The sequence below is a fragment of the Erigeron canadensis genome, chromosome 4 (assembly GCF_010389155.1).
Source record: "Erigeron canadensis isolate Cc75 chromosome 4, C_canadensis_v1, whole genome shotgun sequence".
Lineage (NCBI taxonomy): Eukaryota > Viridiplantae > Streptophyta > Magnoliopsida > Asterales > Asteraceae > Erigeron > Erigeron canadensis.
Genome location: NC_057764.1, coordinates 25,730,109 through 25,753,858, shown reverse-complemented (window position 1 = coordinate 25,753,858; position 23,750 = coordinate 25,730,109). Strand labels below are relative to the sequence as shown.

The 23,750-nt window shown below is 32.2% G+C and overlaps 1 protein-coding gene and 1 long non-coding RNA gene across 2 annotated transcripts; one reads left to right on the top strand and one right to left on the bottom strand.

Moving 5' to 3' along the window:
• Nucleotides 1–8,633: 8,633 nt before the first annotated feature.
• LOC122597725 lies at nucleotides 8,634–10,848 on the bottom strand. Its single transcript, XR_006323450.1, has 3 exons — nucleotides 10,238–10,848; nucleotides 9,207–9,289; nucleotides 8,634–8,745 (listed from the first exon to the last, which is right to left on the bottom strand). It is a non-coding gene; the product is annotated as an uncharacterized LOC122597725 (long non-coding RNA).
• A 4,684-nt stretch (nucleotides 10,849–15,532) lies between these two features.
• LOC122597902 lies at nucleotides 15,533–23,582 on the top strand. Its single transcript, XM_043770489.1, has 14 exons — nucleotides 15,533–15,731; nucleotides 17,265–17,323; nucleotides 17,443–17,551; nucleotides 17,731–17,837; nucleotides 17,918–17,986; nucleotides 19,090–19,650; nucleotides 20,136–20,692; nucleotides 21,132–21,196; nucleotides 21,566–21,645; nucleotides 21,967–22,071; nucleotides 22,157–22,296; nucleotides 22,389–22,517; nucleotides 22,828–22,980; nucleotides 23,182–23,582. Exons 1-14 carry the CDS (start codon nucleotides 15,548–15,550, stop codon nucleotides 23,345–23,347), a joined length of 2,484 nt encoding a protein of 827 aa, XP_043626424.1. The 5' UTR covers nucleotides 15,533–15,547; the 3' UTR covers nucleotides 23,348–23,582.
• The last annotated feature ends 168 nt before the right edge of the window (nucleotides 23,583–23,750 follow it).

Below are 23,750 nucleotides of genomic sequence, written 5' to 3'. Positions count from 1 at the left end.
GCCTTACCAAATATTTTAACCTTTATTATACACCGTCAAGCTGGCGAGGTATTAAAACCCAAAATCCGTGAACAACGGCATAGGCGTTGTTTACTTTTTTAAAAAACTTTTCTTAAAGCTTTGAGACCATTAGGTCACGGGTTCAAATCTTACAAGAAGGTCTTCTCATTTTTACTGGTGGTGGGAAATTAACTTTTTGCAAAGACAGTCACCGATATAAATAAAGTAAACCTTTTTTTTTAGAATCTTATTTTATATGTAATACTTGAAGATTTATGTGTGTGTGTATATATATACACGAGATGGTACCCGCGCAATGCGGCGACGGTGGCGGCAACGGATGGTGGTGGTAACGATGTGGCTATTAATTTACAAGTAATTTGATGCAGGAAGAAGCGCATTCAAATGGCTCAATGCTAACAGATTAAATCAAAGACCGAAAACATTGACAAAAGTCAATATTCATATAAACTTAATAATATTCAACTGAACTTTACAATCACCAAAATCCTTATTTATAATAATCTTAAATCCATTAAAATAGGAAACAAATCACTTAGTAATTATCCTAATAATTAAAAAGATAACTTACAAAAATAAAATATTACTTATTTAAACAAAAGATATTGTGGGTCGGGTCGGATCACGGGTCCTTGCATCATAATTGATGTAAATGTTAGTGCAGTACGTTATTATATGGTTAACAGTTTGTATATAATTTTATTAAGAGTTTTTTAGAGATATTAGGTGGAAATATTTAAATTAATGTATAAAGTAAAGATAGTTTGGATAAATATCGTTTGAGCTTGTTGATCGTCCATGAACTTTGAGTCGAGTCTTACCCTCTTGTACACATTCTTTCGGGTCCATTGGTTTCTTGTTCGAGTCTCTTGCGTCGTTCATGGTTGGGAGTCATGGCTAGAACAAAGTGAGACTCTTAACTTGTATTGTAATGTATATATTGATAGGTTCCGGACATTTGACGGTCGTTGGACGTTTATAGCTTGACTTATACGTGTAATTTCTTAAGCCAAGGTGAGTTTCTATATTTACTTTATTTAGGGTGAAAAGTGTACTTATCGTTTAAACGTTTGTCGGTCGATACAATTGATTATGATATGAAACGGGTGGTTATTTATCTATTTGTTTACTTGTGATACGTGTTATTGGACGTTTATATGTGACGAAAGACGTTATATTATATTGTATTAAGATGTTTGTTATATATTACGTAAGACGTGGACGGTGGATTGACGAATCCACACTCGGTATGACAATTGCCATATTACGATATTATGTTAAGACTTTTATTATATATTATGTAAGACGTGGACAGTGGATTGACGAATCCACATCCGGCATGATCATAACCGTGTATACGGGCTGTTTAACCTGTGTATGGATGATATATATATATATATGGACGATTATTGAACGTTGATGTTAACTTCTATTGATTTGTGATAACGTGGAACCTTTTAGGGTTTTCTTGGACATGATTAAGTATAATAATTCCTCGTATATCGATAACGGTTGATATCCTGACACATGATTTTCATTACTTAAACCTACGAACTCACCAACTTTATGTTAACGCGTTTTAGTACACTTTGCAAGTGAACAGGTAAATCAAAGACGTATTGGATGATTTCTTGCTTAATTATGCTAGGATTGGACTTGGACTTCATGGATCCGTGATTCATAGTTTCCCAATTATGTGCTTAGGATCATTACCAACTTTTAAACTATTATTTTGTAAACGTTTGATGGGCGTGCTCCTTATGCATTTTTGTATGATTCTGGTATTTGTAATTGATTGAATTGTATGGATTGTCCAATCCTTTCAATGCATTTAGACTTGTCTCTACTTAATTTCCATGTCGTGTTGTGCTTAGTATGTAACCTTCATGATTCCGCCTTGTTGGGGTGTTACATGACTGGTGGTGGAAGTCCTACTACCGTTCTGGAGGAAATCAACTAAACGCTAGAGAAAACCCTGATGCCCCACCCCATTGTTAAGGACTTCCCAATATGCCTTTCAAAAGTTTCGAACACGCGAACAACATTTAGTTGAAAGACATAAGGGGCATTAATTATATTTTTTATTGAATTAGCCTTTTTAATTGTATATAGATTCGATTTCCTTGTTAGACCTAGAATTAAAATTCTAACTCTTGACTTATATAAACCATACACATTATAACCTTATTTGATTAATCTTTTTCACATTAATAAAATTGTCTTTTTTTTTTTCAATTCTTCAAGTCTTATTATTTATATTACATTTATATTAAGTTATTAATATGAAGACTTAAAAAAAAAAACAGAGTTTACGATCCAAAATCACAAGACTATTTGCCGTCATCCACTATGCTTAAAATTTCTAATTTTGACGTGATTGTAATAATTTAAGGTAAATCCAAAACTTTAACCAAACATATATTATATTTATCATATCGTTTATTATAATTTGGCTTCGATCATCTGTTTATTTTAACCACAAACTATTTCATAGCCACGAATCGTGTACGAGGCATACTCGAAATTTCTTTATAATACAATATATATAGCTACCGTACATCGTACGTGTATATTATTAAGATGGATTTTTAATATGAAAAGTATAAATTTTTTATGCACTCCATAATTTTTTAATTTGGACTTGGACTCTTTAATTTAATACTTAACATTTGACTAATTAATAAAGCCGATTTTAAATATATATATATATATATATATAAATATATCACTACTATTATTGAAGGGAAAAGATGAAGATGATGTTCTTGGATTTGCTAGAGAGAAGAGAGAGATTGGGATAAGGTAAAGAGAAAGTGAAAGAAATTGAGAGGAATAAAAAGGGGGAAGGGAGGGTTTTGTTCCCCTCAAGCACTTTGGCGACTAATATCGGTTTCTCCCGACAATTGATTTGTTTACTTAAAACTTTTAACCTGAGACTCGTTCAAATACTTTGATGACATATTATTATCTGTTTCGAAATTACGTTTCTATCGACAATTCATATGCCTACCTTTTCATTACAAAAGTTTACTTTAGCCCATTTTCGTTTCAAATTTACTAGTCCCGTTACGTTGACCTATCCAAATGGCGGGTGTTACAATTAGCATATATTTAAAGAAATTACATCTTCAACCGTGTGACAACTAATCAGTTATATTGATGCCATGTGATGGGTATATCTCCAGTGCCGGCCCTGGCTATGGGCGAGCTGGGCGATAGCCTGTAGCATCAACAAAATAAGGGGCGTAAAGTTTGAGTCCCTCAACAACAGATTTGAGCTAATTTTGAGTGGTTATTATGTAAATTTTGGATGATTCAATATCTTTTATGCTAGTAATGGTGAAGTTCAGAACTAAAATTGAATCTTTTAGTTTTGCGTTTTAATGGAGTTTTCTTTAAAAGGAAGAAGATGCATAGTAACAAACTAGTTATGTCAGTATGACAATATGTGTGATTATTCCTTTTTCATTTTAATTCTTCAAAACTCCCTATAATAATCTAAAATTATAAATTAGTCCCTAAACTATAAAGAGAAATAACTATAGAGCTCTTTTCATCTTTGAATCTTTTACTAGTTCATATTTCCAATATATACATTGTTCCGCATTTTAGGTTACATACATGGTAATTTATCTTAACTTTTGGTTATATGCCTATTGAGTAATATTTTGATAGTGTAAGTACTTATGACCTTTAACTTTTAATTTAGATCCTAAAATCCTAAGTTTATGATATTTTATTTATTTTAATAAAAATGGGCAACAAAATAAGTTGGCTAGCCAACACTTTTGATAACTTATAGATATTTGATAACTTTTTTTCTATATAACCAACACTTTTAAACTATGTTGCCATTGTATAAAAATGCAATAAGGCAACACTTTTTTTTTATTCAAATGCAACACTTTTTATGTTTTTCTTTTTAATCTACTCCAACACTTTTAACTCTCAAATGCAACACTTTTGTGTCTTTTTAAAAATAAAAGAGCTAACACTTTCATAATCTAAGGCAACATTTTTTTTCATTGTATTATAAAGAAGCAACACTGTGTCACATAAAACAACACTTTAACTTACATAATGCAACACTTTTTCTGGGTAAAACAACATTTTTATATAAATTTTACATATAAGTTTTTATTTTCTTAAGAGTATAGGGTATGTTGCTCTTACGCCGATCACGAACACTGACATGGCAATCGGCACCGACCACATCTCCATTCCCCTCTATTCGGCGTCGATGAAGAGTCGGGGTTCTTGGTATATTTGCCGATGTCCGGGGTGTTTTTATCTTTTGGCTTTTAGTGAATATGTGGGCCGCATTAGATTATTTAATACAGTAGCATTTGTATGTATATATTGTGTGTTATATATGTGGATACAAACACAAGGCCGGATATGCTGGAATCACAGTTTAACCATGGGTTATACGCGGATGACTAGCTTTGATTTCTCCTCTCCCAAATCTTATTTTTCTTTTTATATTTAATTTAGTACCATCGCATATATATACGGAGTATAATTTTATATGTATGTATAAGAATTGCAGGGAAAGGGAAGGTGTATCATCGGAAAGATAAGTTTGTTGGGAAAGGAAAGTCAATAATGCAGTAATATATCTATAATCTATTTAATACGAGTAAAAGTTTAATTTAGTCCTTGAACTATTTGTCACATTCACAATTTAGTTGTATTAGTTTATGTTTATCTTTGCTATGTTTGATATAATATATATTTTATTTTATTTGTTAACATAATCTTTGTAATGAATAAAAAAATAGTTTGAAAAATAATACATGTAAAAGGTAATTAATAAAAATAAAAATGTGATATTCTGCGTTCTGCGTTGTTCTGCATCCATAACTGCCCAAAAATAATGAAGTGATAAAAACTGATGTAGGCGTTGAGGTGACGTTCTGGATGGTTCCGTATCCTTGAACCCTACCTGATGCTCTAAGGAAGTAGCCATACTAACATAAAAGAATTCTCCAACATAATATAGAAAAAACTTTGCCTATTGTCAAAATGGATGCCATTACAAGTATAAATAAACAAAAATATAGGCATCACATTACAATCTTAGATGTACTAATATTATTCTTGCGAATCTTGACTTGTCGCTCTAGATTCGCCAAAGAAGATACCACCTACATATGAAAACAATAAAGAATAATGTCAGTATTCTTTTAAGCGTTATGTTACAAATGAAGTTAACAAGCAAAAACATTATTTGTCGCAAATGGGAGTGGTCAAGGATTAAATTGGCCTGGTCGTAGCCTAAACCGGCCCGAAAACAGAATACCAACAAGTTGTGAAAGGTCTCGGTGAATCCATGTGAAAAACCATTTAACATCCTGTTGTGTGTTAAAGCCGGTTTAAGTTAGTTGGGATGTGGAAAAACGGATTCAGCAAACATACAAAGTATCAATGATTATAACACCAACAAACAATCAACTTTACATGATCTATATGTTTCTGTTACATTCTAGTAATTGTACCCTAAGGTAGTATGTTTTTTCTATTCCAAACAGGGATATTCAACCCAGGTATTATAAACAAGTTTCGTAAATACATGTCTATTATCGTAATGAAGCATAAAAAAAGAAGATAAGATAAACATGTTTATAAATTTAGTGACAAGTTATTAATGTTGTTATAATGTAAAGAGAACAACCTTTACTACATCATAAAAATATGTTATTATACATTAGGCTTGATAGTTTTAAAACGTTCAAATAAAAGGACTAAAAATAAATTTAGAAGATGATGTCATAAATCTATTAGATAAAAAATAAATAATTAATAAAAAAAAGTCTCAGGATGACAAATAAGATTTTTCTAAAAAATGTAGATATCATCATAATTTTACTTTATTTATATAAGAGATAAGAGAAGAGATTATTATCAATAAAATCTATAACAAAATCTACTAAATGTGTTCAAAACTTTTAAAACCTAGTAAAAATAATCACAAAAATTTTGCAGCCACTGAAATTTATACGAGTAATAAATTACCATAATCTTAATTACTTTACACATACAAAAAAGTTGAGTCTAAGATTCTCGTGACATTTTTTTAAAACTTTAACTTCAAATTTTATACATATTTATTCGCATATATGGATCAATAAAAAATGGAAAATGATTATTATTCCTAATCAAATAGCTTAATAATCCTCCTAGATGATGACATATGGAAAAAAGGGACAAGAATAGGAAAGAAAATTAGTGGATACCACATATCACCTTCTTAATGTTTTAGCAAGATTATTAGGTATTTTATAACAAAATATAAGTTTAAAGTTTATAAGTAACAAAATAACATTAAAATATCATAAAAATAATTTTTTTAAAAATTCAAAAAAATCAAAAAATGAAAATACCGGAAATACCAGAACGGTAATACCGGAAAATACTAGAAATACCGAAAATACAAGTCGGTATTAAATAGTGAAAATAAAGAATAAAATAGCAAAATAGTTGTACCAAAGTATCATCCGATAGTAGTATTACCAGTAATACTGGTCGGTATATACAAGTATTTAAAATATTGCTTCTAACTAATATTATTCTTGGATTTAAGTTAATTCCTATCACTACTAACTAGTCACATGTTCGCACGACGCGGTCCTATAGTGATGGTGACGATGATGGATGGTGGGGGCTCCTGAATGATTACTTGATTAGTGTGGCGTTCTTGTTTGATAGGGATGAACATTGAATATGAGGGTAGATATGGTATTTTTAGTGTGTTTTGGTTGTAGGTGCTATAAAATTTAAAGGGTATTTTTAAATTTTCAAATGTTGAAAAATTTAATAAAATAAATGACCATTTTCTTAATTTATAAGGGTTCACGTGTTCAACTGTTCAAATCATAATATTATGAATGTTGGAAGTTGAAATGTAAAAAGGATGTGAGAAATCAGAGTTACAAAGTTTGAAAAAAATAGATTGAAGAAAAACCCTTATAAACTTTTACTTACATGATTTATGAGACGGGAAAAAAGTTCACTACAACAAATATGTTATTTCCTTACACTTGTTTTTTCAAACCTTTAAAAAGTGTGAAGTTTTTTGTTAATTTAATCACATTTAAAAATGTGTAGAATTAATTTACATTTCAAAGTGTGAAGAAATTTAAAAAATCACAATATTTACACACTTATACATGTATAAAAGGAAAGTTCACACTTTGAAGTGTGTAAAAATATATCAATTGTTCACACTTAAGAGTGTCAAAGTTAATTTGTAACACCTATTTTCTTCATACATGGATGGTGTGAAGAAATCATGTGTTACAAATTAACTTTCACACTTTTAAGTGTAAAAATATTTGACGATTGTTCAACCTTTTAAGTGTTAACATTTTGTTTACACTCTTATAAGTGTGAACAAATTATAACTTTTGAAATTTGTTCCCACTTTTAAATGTAACTAATTTTTACACATTTTTATATGTGATTAAATTTATAGTTTTTTTCATTTTTTTTATAACCAAATGTAAACAAATGAACTTTTTTTTTGTAATGGTTGCATGAAAAAATTATTATATTTAGGCGCATGTTGGTAAAGTATTTGACTTTAATATAATCCATTTGGATTTGTCCACTTTTTACATTTATGGGGATGAATTATTGAGGGTTTTGAGAAGTCTTATATTTTATTTTAGACATTCATGTAATTTAAAAATCCGTGTTAAAAGTATGAATGGAATAATATGATCTCTAAAAAAGTCATTGATGAGTTATCACCATTTTAATTTATTAACTAAAATTCTTGTATTAAATTCATTTATTTATATATCTCGTCCAATGTACGGGATATAACCTAGAACACAAGCTTATACTTAACCATTCATTCCTTTTACCTAACATTTTTTTATTGTCATATGGCTTTACTTTCTCAGTTTCTCAACTCATACTTCACTATACTCGATAATACTCCACAATATACTAATCAAATAAAACAGATAAAATAAATAATAAATAAGAGTAATAGAAAAAAAGAAAATGGACTCACATTTTATCCATTGAGAATGGTTTCATCAATCACTATTTCACCATCTTTTCACTCTTATTTCATTGGGCTTTAATCATGATCTAATTCACCTTCTCATCACTTTTTTTTTATCCACCTATTTCACATTTCTTTTAACTATGTTATAAATAAAGATATAGATATTGGCCAAATTTTATTATAAGAAAAATCGAAACAATTACTTACCACAAAATTTTTAATGTAATATCCAGAAAACTGAATGTGTCTATTCATATGTTCAATATAAAAACATTTTGGTTTTTATTTCATCTTTATCCTTTTCATTCGAAACTATATAACTATGTATTTCTAACATTGTTCCACCTTGTTAACATGTAAATAAATTATGTTGAAAGTCAAGTGTAACACCCCAACAAGGCGGAATAATGGGACATCACAAGAAAATCATAGCACGACATGGAAATTAGGTATAGACAAATCTAGATGCATTAAAAGGATTGGGAATCCATACTAGTTAATCAATTACAAATCCGAGACCATACAAAAATGCATAAGGAGCACGACCATCAAACGTTTACAAAAGAGAGTACAAAAGATGGTATATGATCCTAAGCATAACCCATAAGCAGGGACAATGAATCACGGATCCACAGTAAAGTCCAAGTCAAATCCTAGCATGCAAACAATCAATTATCATCCAACATGTCTTTGATTCATCTGTTCACCTGAAAAGTGTACTAAAACGGGTCAACATAAAGTTGGTGAGTTTGTAGGTTTAAATAATGAAAATCAAGTGTGTCGGGATATCAACCGTTAACGATACACGAGGATTAGAATACCTAATCACGTTCACACAAATCAACACAAGTCAACGTTTACGTTTAATAATAGTTATAACAACATGACTTACATATTAAATAATGCGCGATGATTAGGCACAACTTACATGATGAACAATGCGCGATATACGTTTCTGGCACGACTTACATAATAAATAATGCGCGATATACGTTTCTGGCACGACTTACATAATAAATAATGCGCGATAAACACATACAATCGTTTAACCAAGCAAAACAAGTAAGAATCTAACGTCATATCATAACAAGTGAATCAACCGACAACCGTTTAATAACGAGTACACTTTCCACCCCAAATGATATAAAAGTAGGGCTACGAAACTCACCTTTGCCTTGTAATCGTCAAATTAATATTGAATTATAAGTATTTGACGAGTTTGAGTGTCCAGAAATCTTCAACGATCACGACCTATATTTACGTTCATATAATTTGTATATTAATATAAACGCGTTTATTTATATGCATATACACTTATATGCATATGTATATTAGGTTAACGTTTACTTGTTACAATTAAATTTAGGGTTTCTCGACATCCCTATTAATGTGAGTAATTTTTATACGTAGATAAACTTTTCTTATATTTACGTATGTACGTATGCTTTGCTTACACATTCGATTCGAGCCCAACAAACAACCGGAATAAACCCCAATGGATCAGTGACACGACCTAAAAGAATGGCCCAACTGACCCAAGAAAGAAGCCCAAACTTTGATCTAGTATTATGGGCCAAAATTAGAAAACTAATTTAAAAGAGGGAAAGGGACAGTAATTATATGTAGAGTTAATCTCACGGATCGTCCCTGTGGTTTACCCAAAACATCACGTTTCGTCCTTATGGTTTCAAAAAGACACGGGTGATCCTTTATACGTGGATAAGGTTCTGATTCAATCCTTTAGTTTAACGTCCGTTTATTAGGGTCCGTTTTCTCCCTCACGTGCTTCCCACGTGAGGGCATTTACGTCTTCTTCTTCCATAAAGGACTAAACTTGATAATTTTCTGGGATTTGTTTTTCTTCTACCTTTCACCTTCATGTTCATAGAAATATACAAACACCACCAGAATCACCTATATCTTCCATCTTCTTCCATATATAATATATATAATATATAGGTATACACACATATCTATACATATATTGGTCAAACCCTAATAACAAAACCTTTTCACTATCCATCTGTCTATCTATCATCATCATCACCTAAATCTATATCTATATATACATATACAAATCTCTCTCTCTCTCTCTCTATATATATATATAATATATGTATCTGTATCTATATTTATACATATGCACAAACAAAAACTTTGGCAGATCTCAACAAAAACTTATGAAAAAAGATTAGCCACCTAACATGAATTCCGATACCGCGACTTCCGGCCAAAATCCGGCCAATATGGCAGCTGGAAAAACGGATCTAGCCATCAGCCCATCACCATCCATTGCATATTTTCGATCTAGTTCAGTCAAACACACATAGCATAACAAATCCCATGTTGGAATCAATTAACTTTAAAAAAAAATCCTACCGTAGCATAACAAAGGAAGTTGGAGAACAGATCAGAATTTTGATGGAGCAAGGGTTTCGCCAGAAAGAAAATTGGATCGGGTTTTTATTATTAATATAGGGTTTTGATGATCAAATCGAGATTTAGTTGAAGAAAAGAAGATCAGGTGGAAGCTTGGAAGCCGGCTCTTGGTGGTTGTTTTCGGTGAGGGAACAGAGGTCCGGTGAGCGGTGGCCATGGTGGATTTGAGTGTTGGCGGCGCTGATGCAGCCGACAGGGAGTTACAAAAAGTCGCGGATATGAAATGGTATTTGTTGTATCATTTAATTATTTATCATTATTAATCTGGAAGTATGTTTGTATGTGTGTGATATGAAGATTTTGGATCTGTGTAACACAATTAGATATGCATATGTGATAGATTTATGAAGTTCAAATTAGCAGAGATAAAAAGTGATATCTACATGTATATGAATCAATACAAATAATACATTAGGCATACATTTTTTTTTGTTTTGTTACACAAGGTGGACCACAGAAAAAATATCACCATTGGTCCTTTGGATGTTTAAAGAGATGAAACCCTCATGTGGGTTGCACATGAGGGAGAAAATGGAATCCGGTAAACAGACGTTAAACTAAAGGACTGAATCAGAACCTTATCCACCTATAAAGGATCACCGGTGTCATTTTGAAACCATAAGGACGAAACGTGATGTTTTGGGTAAACCACAGGGACGATCCTTGAAATTAACTCTTATATGTATATACTTATATATATACACACACACATACAATGTTTTGCACTTGCCACCATATTCAGCTAGGTCTCCCCCCCCCACGCCACCACCTATCGGAGGATGACCTAAACAGTGAGTAAGAGGACCCCACAAGAATCAACTCGATGCAAGAATGAAGGAGGAAGGTTGGAACAAGTCTGAGAAAAACAGAAGATGCACACCACCGTAAGCTACGGTGGCAGCGACGTCCGGTTACGGTGAGGAAAGCTTGGGGCAGCGTAAAGTACGGCAGGGTGGGGCGTAAGGGACGGTGGCTGCTTTTGAACTGGCGTAAGGTATGATGGGTACCCACCGTAGGTTACGGTGGGCTGCAAAAGGTAGAAATGGCGTCTTGGGGGGCGTAACTAAAAGGATTTGAGCGTAAAGCTCATTTTGAAGATCTATAGCAGCGTAACCTACGCCCCAATGGGCGTATCTTACGGTGGTGCAGGGAGAAAGGATTCTGGGTAGATTTAGAGAAGAACATAGTTGACTTTAAAGTCAACTTTGACTCTCTTGATACAAACCTTAATTTCGAGCTATGCAAATCGATTTGGTGCAAATTGAGACTTAATTTGTATAATTTACACTGATATGCATGAAATCAAACTCAACCCGTTACCAATTTCGATTTAAATGTATCAGATTTAATGATTCTATAATTATTTATATTTTGACCTAAATGTATATATATATATATATAATATATATATAAACCCTAATTTCGGTTTTGGTATAATTTTCATCCGAAGTTCAACCTGGAATTGTTTGTGTCAAGCTAGAGACGTGATTTCAAACATAACCCACACCAAGAACTTGACTCAATTTAACAATTAATTGAAAAACCCAAATTTGACCCATCTATCCATTTAAAACCCTAAAAACGACCCATTAAGGATTTGTCTTGCAAAATGATTCAATAATGCTTATATATGATTAAAATTGAGCTTACAAATATAGAATGATGATATTGAGACAAGTTTTACTTACCAAAGCTTCCATCAAAGGATTAAATCCGAAATTTAGCTATAAATCAAGAATTCTTGCACTTGAAGCTTCCAATTTTTGATATGATGGTTACTTGATGATGAAGATTATTATTCTAGTATTAATTTAGCTTGAAACACATTTAGTGAAGTAAGAATGTAGTGAGAGATAGAGATACTTGCATTTAGTAAGGGAGAGAAAAGGGTTGGGGGATGAATTGAATGAGGGGAAGTGTAAGAATGAGATTGGGTGGGGTTTGGATAGGGTTGGGTCAATGGTGGTGATTCATGGGTCATGGGTCGATCCATGGATCACTCGATCACATTTCTAGTTATCAAATAAGTCGTTTCACGTTCTAATCCGATCAATACGTTCACATAGCCTCGTTTAACATAAAAGCACGCCCTGAATCCATAATTAAATGATTTAATTATTTAAACTACGAGAACAATTAGTCATTCAACACATTTAGGTCAACGGTTCAAGAATCGAATAATCACGTTTAATAAAAGTCAAACGGGTCAAAATTCATGGATGTTACATCAAGTAAAACTATAAAGAAAATATTCGTCAAATCATAAATCATATAATTAAATAAGATAGGGATTAGTGCGCCGGAATGCAACAAACTATGCCCAAAAGGTTATAGTGTGCACGAACTAACTTTTTTTCTATTGTATGCATAAACTTAGTAAAAATGTTCAAATCATGCAATGTGTATACGTGCCAGCTCATACGAGCTGCCACGTGTAAATTTTTTTTTGAACAGGCCACGTGTAAGAGGTTTTTATTGGTCGGTCACAAAAAATTGCATGATATAAATTTTTTTATTAAGTTTATGCATACAATAAAAAAAAACCGTTAGTTCGTGCACACTATAACCTTTTTGGCATAATTTATTACATTCTGGCAAATTAAACCCAATAAGATATGTCTATTCGTCAAATCATAAAATTATAAAAACAAAAAAAAAAAAGTTGGTGTTTTGTGGGTCTTTTCTTAACATCATATCTATGTCTTTCTTTAACTAAAAGGACACATCCTTAATATCGAAGTATTGATTCTTTTAGCTCGTTAAATAAATTGGTGACATTTTTTTTACTTTTTGAAAAGGTTGATGTGACCTTATTAATTTTTTTTCCCTTAACTAAAATGACATGTCCTTAGGGTTAATTTTGCAATTTAGAGTTATTAAAAGTTAGATTTTAATTTGCTTTTGGAGATTAGGTTGATATTAAATTATTAATTAGAAAAGTATTCGATTGTCTTACGTGAAATTTTAAACTTAAAAGTTTACGATTTCGTTAATTTGAGTATTTTATCTTATTTTGAATTTTAAGTAACAATAAAAAAAAGAGATAAGCTGGAATGTAACAAACTTTGAACGAATGTCTATAGTTATGAAATAACTAAAGTTGTGTGTATTGTATGTAAACAACTTTAAAAAATGTTTATTGTATGTAAGAAAACATACGTGACAACCATATAGAGGTGTCACTTGTCTGATTTTAATTGGTTGAATACATTTTTTTACATACAATAAACATTATTTTCGAGTTGTTTACATACAATACATACAACTTTAGTTATTTTCTACTATAAACATTCGTTCAAAATTTGTTACATTTCAAGATACTTATCCCATAAAAAAAAAGTCACAACATCGAACATTTCACCACTTTTTAGACCAATTTAATAAACATATTTTGATGAACCCATATTTCATTTTTTGGGCAAGGGGTTTTATTAGATTCGTTCAGTTTAATTAATTATAATGTGTCTTCAAAAAAATATACGGTATAAAATATGAGTTTTATAAGAAATTTTTGCTAAATATCTCATACCGTGATTAGGCATAAAACTTTTAACTAAACCATGATTATATATGAAAGTATCAATATGTGGTTTTGAACAAGTTGGTCGGGCCGGTCATACCTTGGTGGCACAAGGGTTTTAAGAAAACTGGTTAAATAGATACCAATTGATTCGTTGTAATTGAACCATATAGAACCATGTGAACGGTTATGGTCGGACCAAAACCAAACTATGTTCAAAACTTCAAACCTCATTTGGACCGGTCAAAGCTAATCAAATATCTTTTTTATTATTATTATTTTCTTTGAAGTTTTCAACACACATTTATATTTGCTTGTGTTTAGTAAATTTGTTACAAATTGTTGTATTTGAATTGTTTTTTAGCTTATTGGTCATTTCCTTAAAATTTAGTTTTAGATTTAAATAATTGATGCTAAAACTTATTATTATTAAACTTATGATGTTTTAAATTTGATTATTTTGGTATTTCTAATTTTCTATTATATATGTATATTTTTTTTTCGTGTTGGTTAGACATGATCTCACTAGTCAAGTGTGGTAAGACCAACTTATGTTCGTTTTGGTTTTTAAAGTATTGATATCAATCAATTGACTTTTTGCTTCATTCAAATCGATTTTTCTGATTGCAAAACAAAGATCGGTCCAACTGATTAGAGACACTCCCGATTTTACCCAAGATCTTGAGTTCGATCCTAAATGATGACAAAATCTTGGGGTTTTTTTCCTCTGAATACTTGTAATGGCCCATGGTCAACATCTAGTTGTCTAGGGTCCATGCAAGGCTTCACTATTATATAGTGAGATTTCTCCGATATTGTATACCAACTGAATGTTCGAAAAAAAATGAACTAAGCTAATATAGTTTTACAATTTACTTATAAGTTATAAGTACAACAATATAAGCCATATAATTCCTAAACATCTATGAATTTAATTACCAAAATATTGAAAGGTAATATCCTTGGATGTCTTAAAATTAAAAGAATTGATAATCGCACCACATACTTTAATGCATCTACCATAATATACATGTTTCATAGCATACTGTACAAGTATGTAATACACTAAAATGATAGATTTATCAATTTCTATAATACAAATATCATGTTCCTAAAATTAAAATCTTAGAATAATTCAAAATTCCCATCTTACATACTATTCATCATCCATTAAATGATCCCTTTTACAAGTACCAAAAAGAATTTCACACATTCAAAAGGGATCAGAGTGTCAATATACAAATACTAATTACCATAAAGAAGAAAAACTGTGGTCATGAACTGGTCAATGTCACTGTCACTGTCAAATTAATCAATAATTTCTTTATTTCTTTTACTAAATTTTCATCCCAAAAATCACACCAAACAAATGCAAACACCATTATATTATATGTATCTCACTCATAATTCATTCATCAATATATATATATATATATATATATCTGTATCTATACTTATAGGTAAATTATATCAATCACATTTATAAAAAAAAGTAAAAAAATCTTGTGAATAAAATGATTTTGTACCCACTTTCTAAAAACAGATTCAAAATGGAAAAGGAAACAAGATATTCGATTCTGGGGTGTCTTTATTCGAATCAAGTTTACTACTTTTTTAGTATTTGTTTGCTTATTTGTTGTTGTGTTAAGGAAAGTAATGCTGATTCTTTCACTATATCAAGTTTTACTTATGGTAGAACTGTGCTCAGGCCTTATGATTGGCGCTATATTAGAGGTAATTAATTAATGTAATGTTTAATTATTACTAATTATTATTATTATTGGGTTTATTTTTTTTTTAAATGTTTGATTGTGTATATGGTTTGTTAAATATTTTTGCTGGGTGGTACTTGGATTTGTGTAAAAGGGGGAAGATTTTGTTGTTTAAACCACTTTTTAAAAAACCCGGGTTTCACGAATTGTGTTTTGGGATAATACAAAGGTTGTGTTTCATGTTTTGTTTTATTTATGTTTTGTTAGAAAGTCGAGAACTTTGTTGCGAGATAGTTTCGTATTCGTGTTTGTATTTTGTATAGTTGTATGTATAAATTGCCCAAAGTTTTGGAAGTAATGGGCAGTTGTAGCTCAAAAGTGGTTTTTCAGATTTTACAAACAGTTGGTAGCAGTTACAAGCTAGTGGGTAGTATTATGCTCACTGATCAGCTTGTTCGCCAACATGAGTCAGCTCCATCTGATTTCATACTCACTGAAAATGCATTTCAAGGAGTGGTGCCGCTTGACCCGTTAAGCAGATGTGTCTCTATTGGCCCTTGATATGGGTTTGGGACCCACTGACTTAAATGGATGTGTGCTCTGCACCTCTTGACCCACTCGTTTCCAAGTTCAACTTTGATTGGCCAGTTATATTATAACTACTAGCAATGTTTCTTTGTTATATATGTCTTGTGGATTGAGGTAAATTTTGGGAAGTTTCATGTGTATTAGGCTCAAGTTTGGGCCTTCTGAATTTGGGTAATCTTGCAAATGGTGATAATATAGGGGTTAGTAACGTATTGATAAAATTTATCATCTTTGCGATTAATTAGGTTCTAGCTGTTGTTTTGACTTTTTACATTGATTTATATAGTGGATCAAAGTTAAAACATGGGATTTTTTGAAGCTGATCCCTGGATCCATGGGATTGATGGTGTACTTCAATTGCAGCTATGTGATTATTGGAAAAAATTTATATGAACCGAGGTTTTAAAAACATAGTCATCATTTTACGTTACCTGTGATTGTGTATAAACATAGAAAATGAGCTGTTTAAGTTTCTTGATGAAGTTTTTTCTTAATTTATTTTCAATTCTCATCATCTAATCTGTATTTTCTTCTATTTGAAAAGATCAGATATTGTCTTTAACTTTTGAGGTATATATAGCCGTAATAGTTCGTTTTAATTGTTGAATTTGCTCAAGGATTTCGCTATAGACTGTTTGCGGGCAAATTTGTCATTATGGCAAACAATTTGTTGCATGATAACAGTATGTATCCTATGGCAACTAGTTTGGGCTAAAAAACTTGTTGCTTGTGATGTTAAGGGTTGTGCTGATTTGCTCATGACATGTATCTGATAATAATCCGTTATTGGCTAGTGCTATGATATATCAAAATGTCTAAAGATTCAGGCGTCACTTACTTGAATGCTACTTTGTAGGATGGAAGAACATTAAGAACTAAAGATAATGATTACAAGTACTGTTTAATTTGATTTATTGATAGTTTTTCTTGCTGGATATTGATTTGTCATTTGTGTTTATTGATGCAGTTGACTTACCAACATGGTTCTCTTCGATGACTATATCTTTAGAGTCGGATGTAGACTTTGTAAGTATGATCGGCTACATTAGTACATTAGCAAAATCACATTGTTTGTGTGTCCCATATTCATTTGTATTACTTTATCTTTTGATTTCTTGCTTACCATAAATATTAATAATTTGCAGGATAAAAATAGCATCATGATGGCAGATAAAAGTAATATACCGATGATTTGTGCTCGTGAAGGCAGTCCTCCTTTGCCCAACACATACAACACTTCTTTTATTGGTTTAGGTACATTAATCTTCTTAATTACTTACCTTCTTGTATAGTCCAACTTTTGTGGAAGTTAATGCTCTGCTTTTTTCATACGATTATCTCTTCATCCTCCTTTTTATGATATCCCATTAAGCTCTGTTGATACTTTGATGTAGATTCTCTTGATATTTTTGCTTAATTGTTTGTTGTTTCAGTATTGGATCCCATTTTAAATGGATCTTTGGCAGTAGAAGGTCTTCAGTTTGCTGAGAAATGTTATCATATGCAGAAAAATATTCTGATAAGACTAACAAACGAGCAGGTAATTTTTTCTTTCTATATGTTTACATTTGGAGTTATACACATACTTGGTTGGTAACTGAACATGGTATTGTTATACAGATTTCTCCTGGAGTGTGGTATTTTGGTTTATTCAATGGCATTGGATCTACGAGGACTCAGTCAAAGATGGTAATTAACTCTTATCTTCAATGTTTATAGTTGTCGTCATTCTGAGTTTTTTCTTTCATCATTAGTAGTACCCTTTGTCCATGAACATTGGGTGTAGTTTAAAGAAGTGTTTTTACTATGACAAATTTTAAAATACCCTGTTACAGTGACTTGTGGACCTAAATCATTCCAGATAAATTCTTCATACAGGCAATAGCCAATGGGCATAATTGAAAAGATTGTCAAAGGAACTATTGCCATTTTATGGGACTTAAAATATATTTTTGTTGTTTCTTTATTCATGGTCACTGTGGGTAAGACATTGTCCTTGTGTTGTGGGTTGTGACGTCATGTGTGGGGAAATGAGTTGGTTGGGTAATATATGTAGGATCAAGCCGCCTTGGACTGCAACCACTTTTTAGTAAAAAAACTCTCTGATTCAAATATGGGTACGGAATCAATATTATTACAATAATAATTCAACTTGTGATCAAAGCAATTTAGGTGGCTAGATGCATTAAAAAATTCATTTTTTGGCACTTGTTTCTTCCGTTTCCTGTATCAAAGATTATAAGCTGATAAGATACTATGCAGCAAATAAGTTCCACAAGACTATGCTCAAACTGAATCTACAAAACACATTTTTTCACTTTGAAACAATTTATTATCATATGTTCTTTTTATATATTGCACAAGTTGTACAAAAATAGAACATGTGTCTTTTTTTATTATAGGATTAATCGTAGGGGTTTATGCTTGAATATCTTTTTAGCTTAGTTTACTATCTCTTGTGTCTTGTGTAAATAACTCATTAATTATTCAGCAAGACATATTGCCAAAAATGTCCTACTTTGATTTTTTTGTATGCCTTCTGTTTTGATTTGACCCTTTTGAGATAAAAGATAACCAAATTCACCAATCCGTAAGTAAATGGCTCAGATTGCTAACCCTGCCGATTATCACCATTCAGGAAGCTACAACGCGACACATAAGCTGTTCAAAAATAAATCATTTTGATCCTAGAACTTATTATAAGGGGGTATTTCTCCTTTTTAGCTGTAAAATTTTAGCAAATAAAAGATGAATATTTTCCATAAAACCATGTCTTGGTCCTCCCATTGCAGATAAATCGTGGTTCGGGGTATTCTTTTAGTGGAAATGTGAGCGTTGATGGTTGTTGGAACCCATCCAGCTCTGGGCAATTCTGTAACCAAACAATCGATCATGTTTCATGTGCTGACCAAAATTCAACGCAAGGAGTCATTACTTCTTGTAAAAACGATGGTACACGTTCTTGCATTCGTGGCAACGAATCAAAACTCTACTCTTTTGACTTGTTGGCAGTCTCGGAAGAGATCATTATATCAGCGACCAGTATCATATTTAACCAAACTCGATCAAATGATGCAAGTAACGATAGTAATATTACATTGATGTGTTATGTTCGACATGGTGGCATATCATCATCATTGACACATGATTTTTCTGGTAATATCAATAATGAACCTTTAGTTATACGATCCCCGAAGGTTGGTCGGTGGTATATTACCATTATACCCCTCAACCTTTCAAACGGAATAGTGGGGAGCATGAATAACGTATGCTATACATTGGAGTTGAAGTTGCTTCGTTGTCCAATGGATAAAGCTGGATTGAATTGTACCTCAGAAAGGTACATGCTTCAGGTTGGTGAACATGTCTTAATCAGGTCATTTAAACATGAGAGTCGCATCATTAAATAATATGATTGTTGTTCATTGACTCTGGATTCTGCGTGTTAGAAGTATAAAACCTCTTAAACCAGTCTACGAAAATTACATTGTTATTATTGACACATAAAGTTCTGTAGTCATATTTGATAGTTGAGACACCAATCTTTCATAAAGATTTTTGGAATTTGGACAAAAGAGTTTCTGGTCAATCCAAAGTTTGTCTGTTTTGACCTGTTACCCAACCCGCCCGATACACCCATTTTGCCATCTCTAAAACTCATTTTCTTTTTCTCTCCTTGCATTAATTAGATAGATGAGCATTTGTGTTTTGTCGGCCTCCTTTTATGTGATAAGCATTCTCATTTCCTTGAGGGGAAATGAAGATGGGCGACACATCTAAATTCCATGGTCATTTGTTCTCATAATTTATTCTTACAGAAAATGGATGGAATATGCAGACAATTTTGAGGAGGAGTCCCTCTGTACCTTTTGAATCATATTATTTACCCATCAGCGATAAAGTCTCTTCAAATTCTCCGAATTTCCTTCTTGAACCCCTCCTTAGCAACTCGTCACTTGGTCAAAAGCCATCTCAAAATTTTGGTTGGACTTATTTTCAAGTAGACATTCCCGAGGGGGCGTCTGGAGGAAGTATTCATATTCGATTGAATTCAGATACAAAGATAAATAACCAAATCTATGCATCATACGGTGGACAACCAGCTGAAGATAAATGGGATTATTTTTACGCAAACTCGACTAGCAATAGCAATGGTTCTATGTTCTTTAAGCTGTATACTTCGGATGAGAACACAATTAGTTTCTATATCCTGTATGTCAGAGGAGGAACATGGAGTTTTGGTGTAAAACATTTGCTTTCTGCTGGCAATGCCTCGGAGGGTCAGACTCAAAGTCAAACTACCATGTCTATTTCAATTGAAAGATGCCCGAGAAGGTGCTCGTCTCATGGATCATGTCAAAATGTCGTGGATATGAGTGGCTTGTCTCTGTACAGGTATTTATGTGCACATTTTTATAAATTTAAAGATGTTACTAGATTTGGCAATTTTAACCCCATTTACTAATGGATGGGTCAAGTTGGGTTCTGTTTTATATCTGCTGAGTCAAATAGTTATAGTTAATTTCTTTTAAATATGGGTTAAAAGTTTCCCAAATTCTAATTTTATAAATGCATACATCTTCCTAAATTTATTTATTTAAAAGGTACATCGCCGTTGTAATTGTGAAAATTTTGTATTCATATTCAACTCATTATTTATTTATAAAGTTCTCATAAATGACAACGAAAAGGATTTTAGGTCAACACAATCTGACCTGTTTCAAACAGTATAATTTACCCTTTCTGTACCGTATATCTGACCTACCATTTTGCCATGTCTAGTTGACAGTTGCTTAGATGAATAGATTCTGACTTGTTGCTATATTTATATCAGCTACTGCTCATGTGATCGGAACCATGGTGGATTTGACTGCAGTGTTGAAATCGTCTCACATCAAGGTAGACTTATCTTTGTCCATTCATAAGATCAAGATTTCTTGGAGCTATAAATAAGTACGAAAATACCTTACATCTCAATATTGATCAAGTCTTTTATGCTGCACACTTGCTATCATAGAGGGTAATCTTTCTGATATCTATTAATGGACATTTAATGTGGGATGGAAGATCTTTTACTATGTGTGTATTGTGTTGTTGTGTCTTTTTTTTTTTTTTTTTTTTGTTGCCATTTGAAGGATAGACAATCACACAAATACAAGAACATTTTCAAGAACTAAAAGTTGAACACAGTATATCAGTGGTTTTACAGTCATACCTATATTATTTAAGCATTGATATTGTGTTTAAGAATCATGCAATACCTTGTAGGGCATATATGGCAATCAGTGTTACTAATAGCATCAAATGCTGCATTTGTGTTTCCGGCTTATTGGGCTCTCCGGCAGAAGGTATGAATTACTGAATTAGTCATGAGTTTTAGAAGTAATAGAATCCTATTTCATGTTTGAAATTACTATTAGTTCCATCACTTTTCTAAGATCCGAATTATTAAATATACTCTCTTTCTTATTTGTTTCAAAAGGTATCTGGATAGCTGTCAAAATAGTTAAAGAGTTTCCAGAAACTATGCTAGAAGTCATACATTCTAGTTATTCACTTATTCATTACAAGTCCTTAACGTGTCACTAACAAGTATTGAATCTGGTTTAAAGTTGCAGTGTTTCTTTTTTCTAAATGTCAATCTTGAGCATGTAATGTTCTTCTTGTAGGCATTTGCTGAGTGGGTGTTATACACATCAAGTGGAATTTCAAGTGGGTTGTATCATGCATGTGATGTCGGCACGTGGTGTGCTTTATCTTTCCATGTGTTGCAGGTGCAAATTTTTTAAAATTTTTATATTGTTCTTAGTCTCTAATGTTTTATAAAGATGCTCACATAATTTGGGTGTCATTCTGCAGTTCATGGACTTTTGGCTTTCTTTCATGGCTGTGGTAAGCACTTTCGTATACTTAGCTGATATCGATGAAGGGTCAAAAAGGACAATTCATACTGTTGTTGCCATTCTTACAGCCCTTATGGCCGAAACCGGAGCAACTAGGTAAGCTTGAATTGCTTTATGGGTTTTTAATATGTTCATCATCAGTTATTGTTTTGCTTCTTAAACTGGTTATCATGCTTGCATTTTCACAGATCCTCCAACATTATTCTTGTTATAGCAATTGGAGCAACAGGCCTTTTTGTGGGCTTTATGATTGAGTTTTTTAGGCATTATAGGCGATTTTCGTTTTCGGCAGAACTTTTCCTAAATCTGCTTCGTAGGTGAGCTTCTCTCTATATTTTCAGTTCAGCGATTTTCATGCTCATAAATCAATACAAGTGTCTTATTAAAAAAGGTATTTCCAGTTTTCATAAATCACTCATTTTGACTTTTTAAAGTCAAAGCTAGTAGATTTCAGATTCACGATGTAGGTTCCCTTTTTGTAAAAAAGAAAGAAAGAAATTCAAGCCAACATTTTTATTTGTTGGTGCATTTTTGATAATGGAATTGAATGCGGGTGATCAACCTTTCACCTATACTCTTAGGTTGATACAAGGCCAAGGTTTAAAATCAGCCCATCTCATTTTTCAGGTGGCAAACAATAATAGAATGGTGTCGTAATCTTATAAAAACAACTCTTAAACGTTTTCGGTGGTTTTTTGTGCTTGCTGGATTTACGGTGTTGGCGATGGCTGCCATAAGTTGGCACCTGGAATCAACCAGTAGTTATTGGTTCTGGCACAGGTTAGTTTATGATTACCTTTCGAGTTATTGCATTTTACCTCTTTGTAATATCTCGCTATTACACCATAGATGTCAGTGGCAATATTTTATCATGGTGATTAACGTCATGAGAATGACTGAAAGTACACACCGAAATCCCAATTTACACTGTTTCTGCTTGCCTTGATTTTTGATGTTTTGGTCTTACAATTTGGTTTGCAGTATGTGGCATGTATCGATATACACTTCTTCCTTCTTTTTCCTCTGCTCAAAAGTAAATGCCATCGGTTGTGCAAATCAAGAGCCTGAAAACACTAATTATGAGTTGGCTCGACAAGACTCCCTCTCGAGACGTCAAGACCAACCAGAAAATGGCCAAGTTAGGTAGATATATATTTCTCAAGTTTTGTGATTTTCCATTGGGATGTTGTTGTAAGATGTGAGCTAGAAATGTAAATGTGTAGGCTGATAGAACTTGTTACATTAGCAACAATTCTTATTAAGTTATTATCACGGGGTTGAGGTATGTAAATCAGTGGGGTCTGTTGATATTACGAGTTAACGAGGAATTGGAGATCCGAGGTTCAAAGCTAAGCCAGAAACAAGAAACAGAAAATTTACAACCTGTTGTTGCATACCGATCTCCCTTTAGAGGAGTTTTACCGTGTTCAAGTTTATTAGCTGGTGAAGCGCAACATTGATGATGGAATTGTGCTAATATGATCCAAGTGAAATTTTTTAACAATGAAAAAAGTTACATGTCACCCTAAGTCAAGATGATTTACCTTCTG

Excerpts from the sequence above, each read along its gene's own strand:
- LOC122597902 (XM_043770489.1), top strand. The coding sequence starts at position 15,548 with ATGGAAAAGGAAACAAGATATTCGATTCTGGGGTGTCTTTATTCGAAT. Across the intron at positions 17,324-17,442 it reads TAGAGTCGGATGTAGACTTT|GATAAAAATAGCATCATGAT; the intron begins GTAAGTATGATC and ends AATAATTTGCAG. Across the intron at positions 20,693-21,131 it reads AGTGGCTTGTCTCTGTACAG|CTACTGCTCATGTGATCGGA; the intron begins GTATTTATGTGC and ends TATTTATATCAG.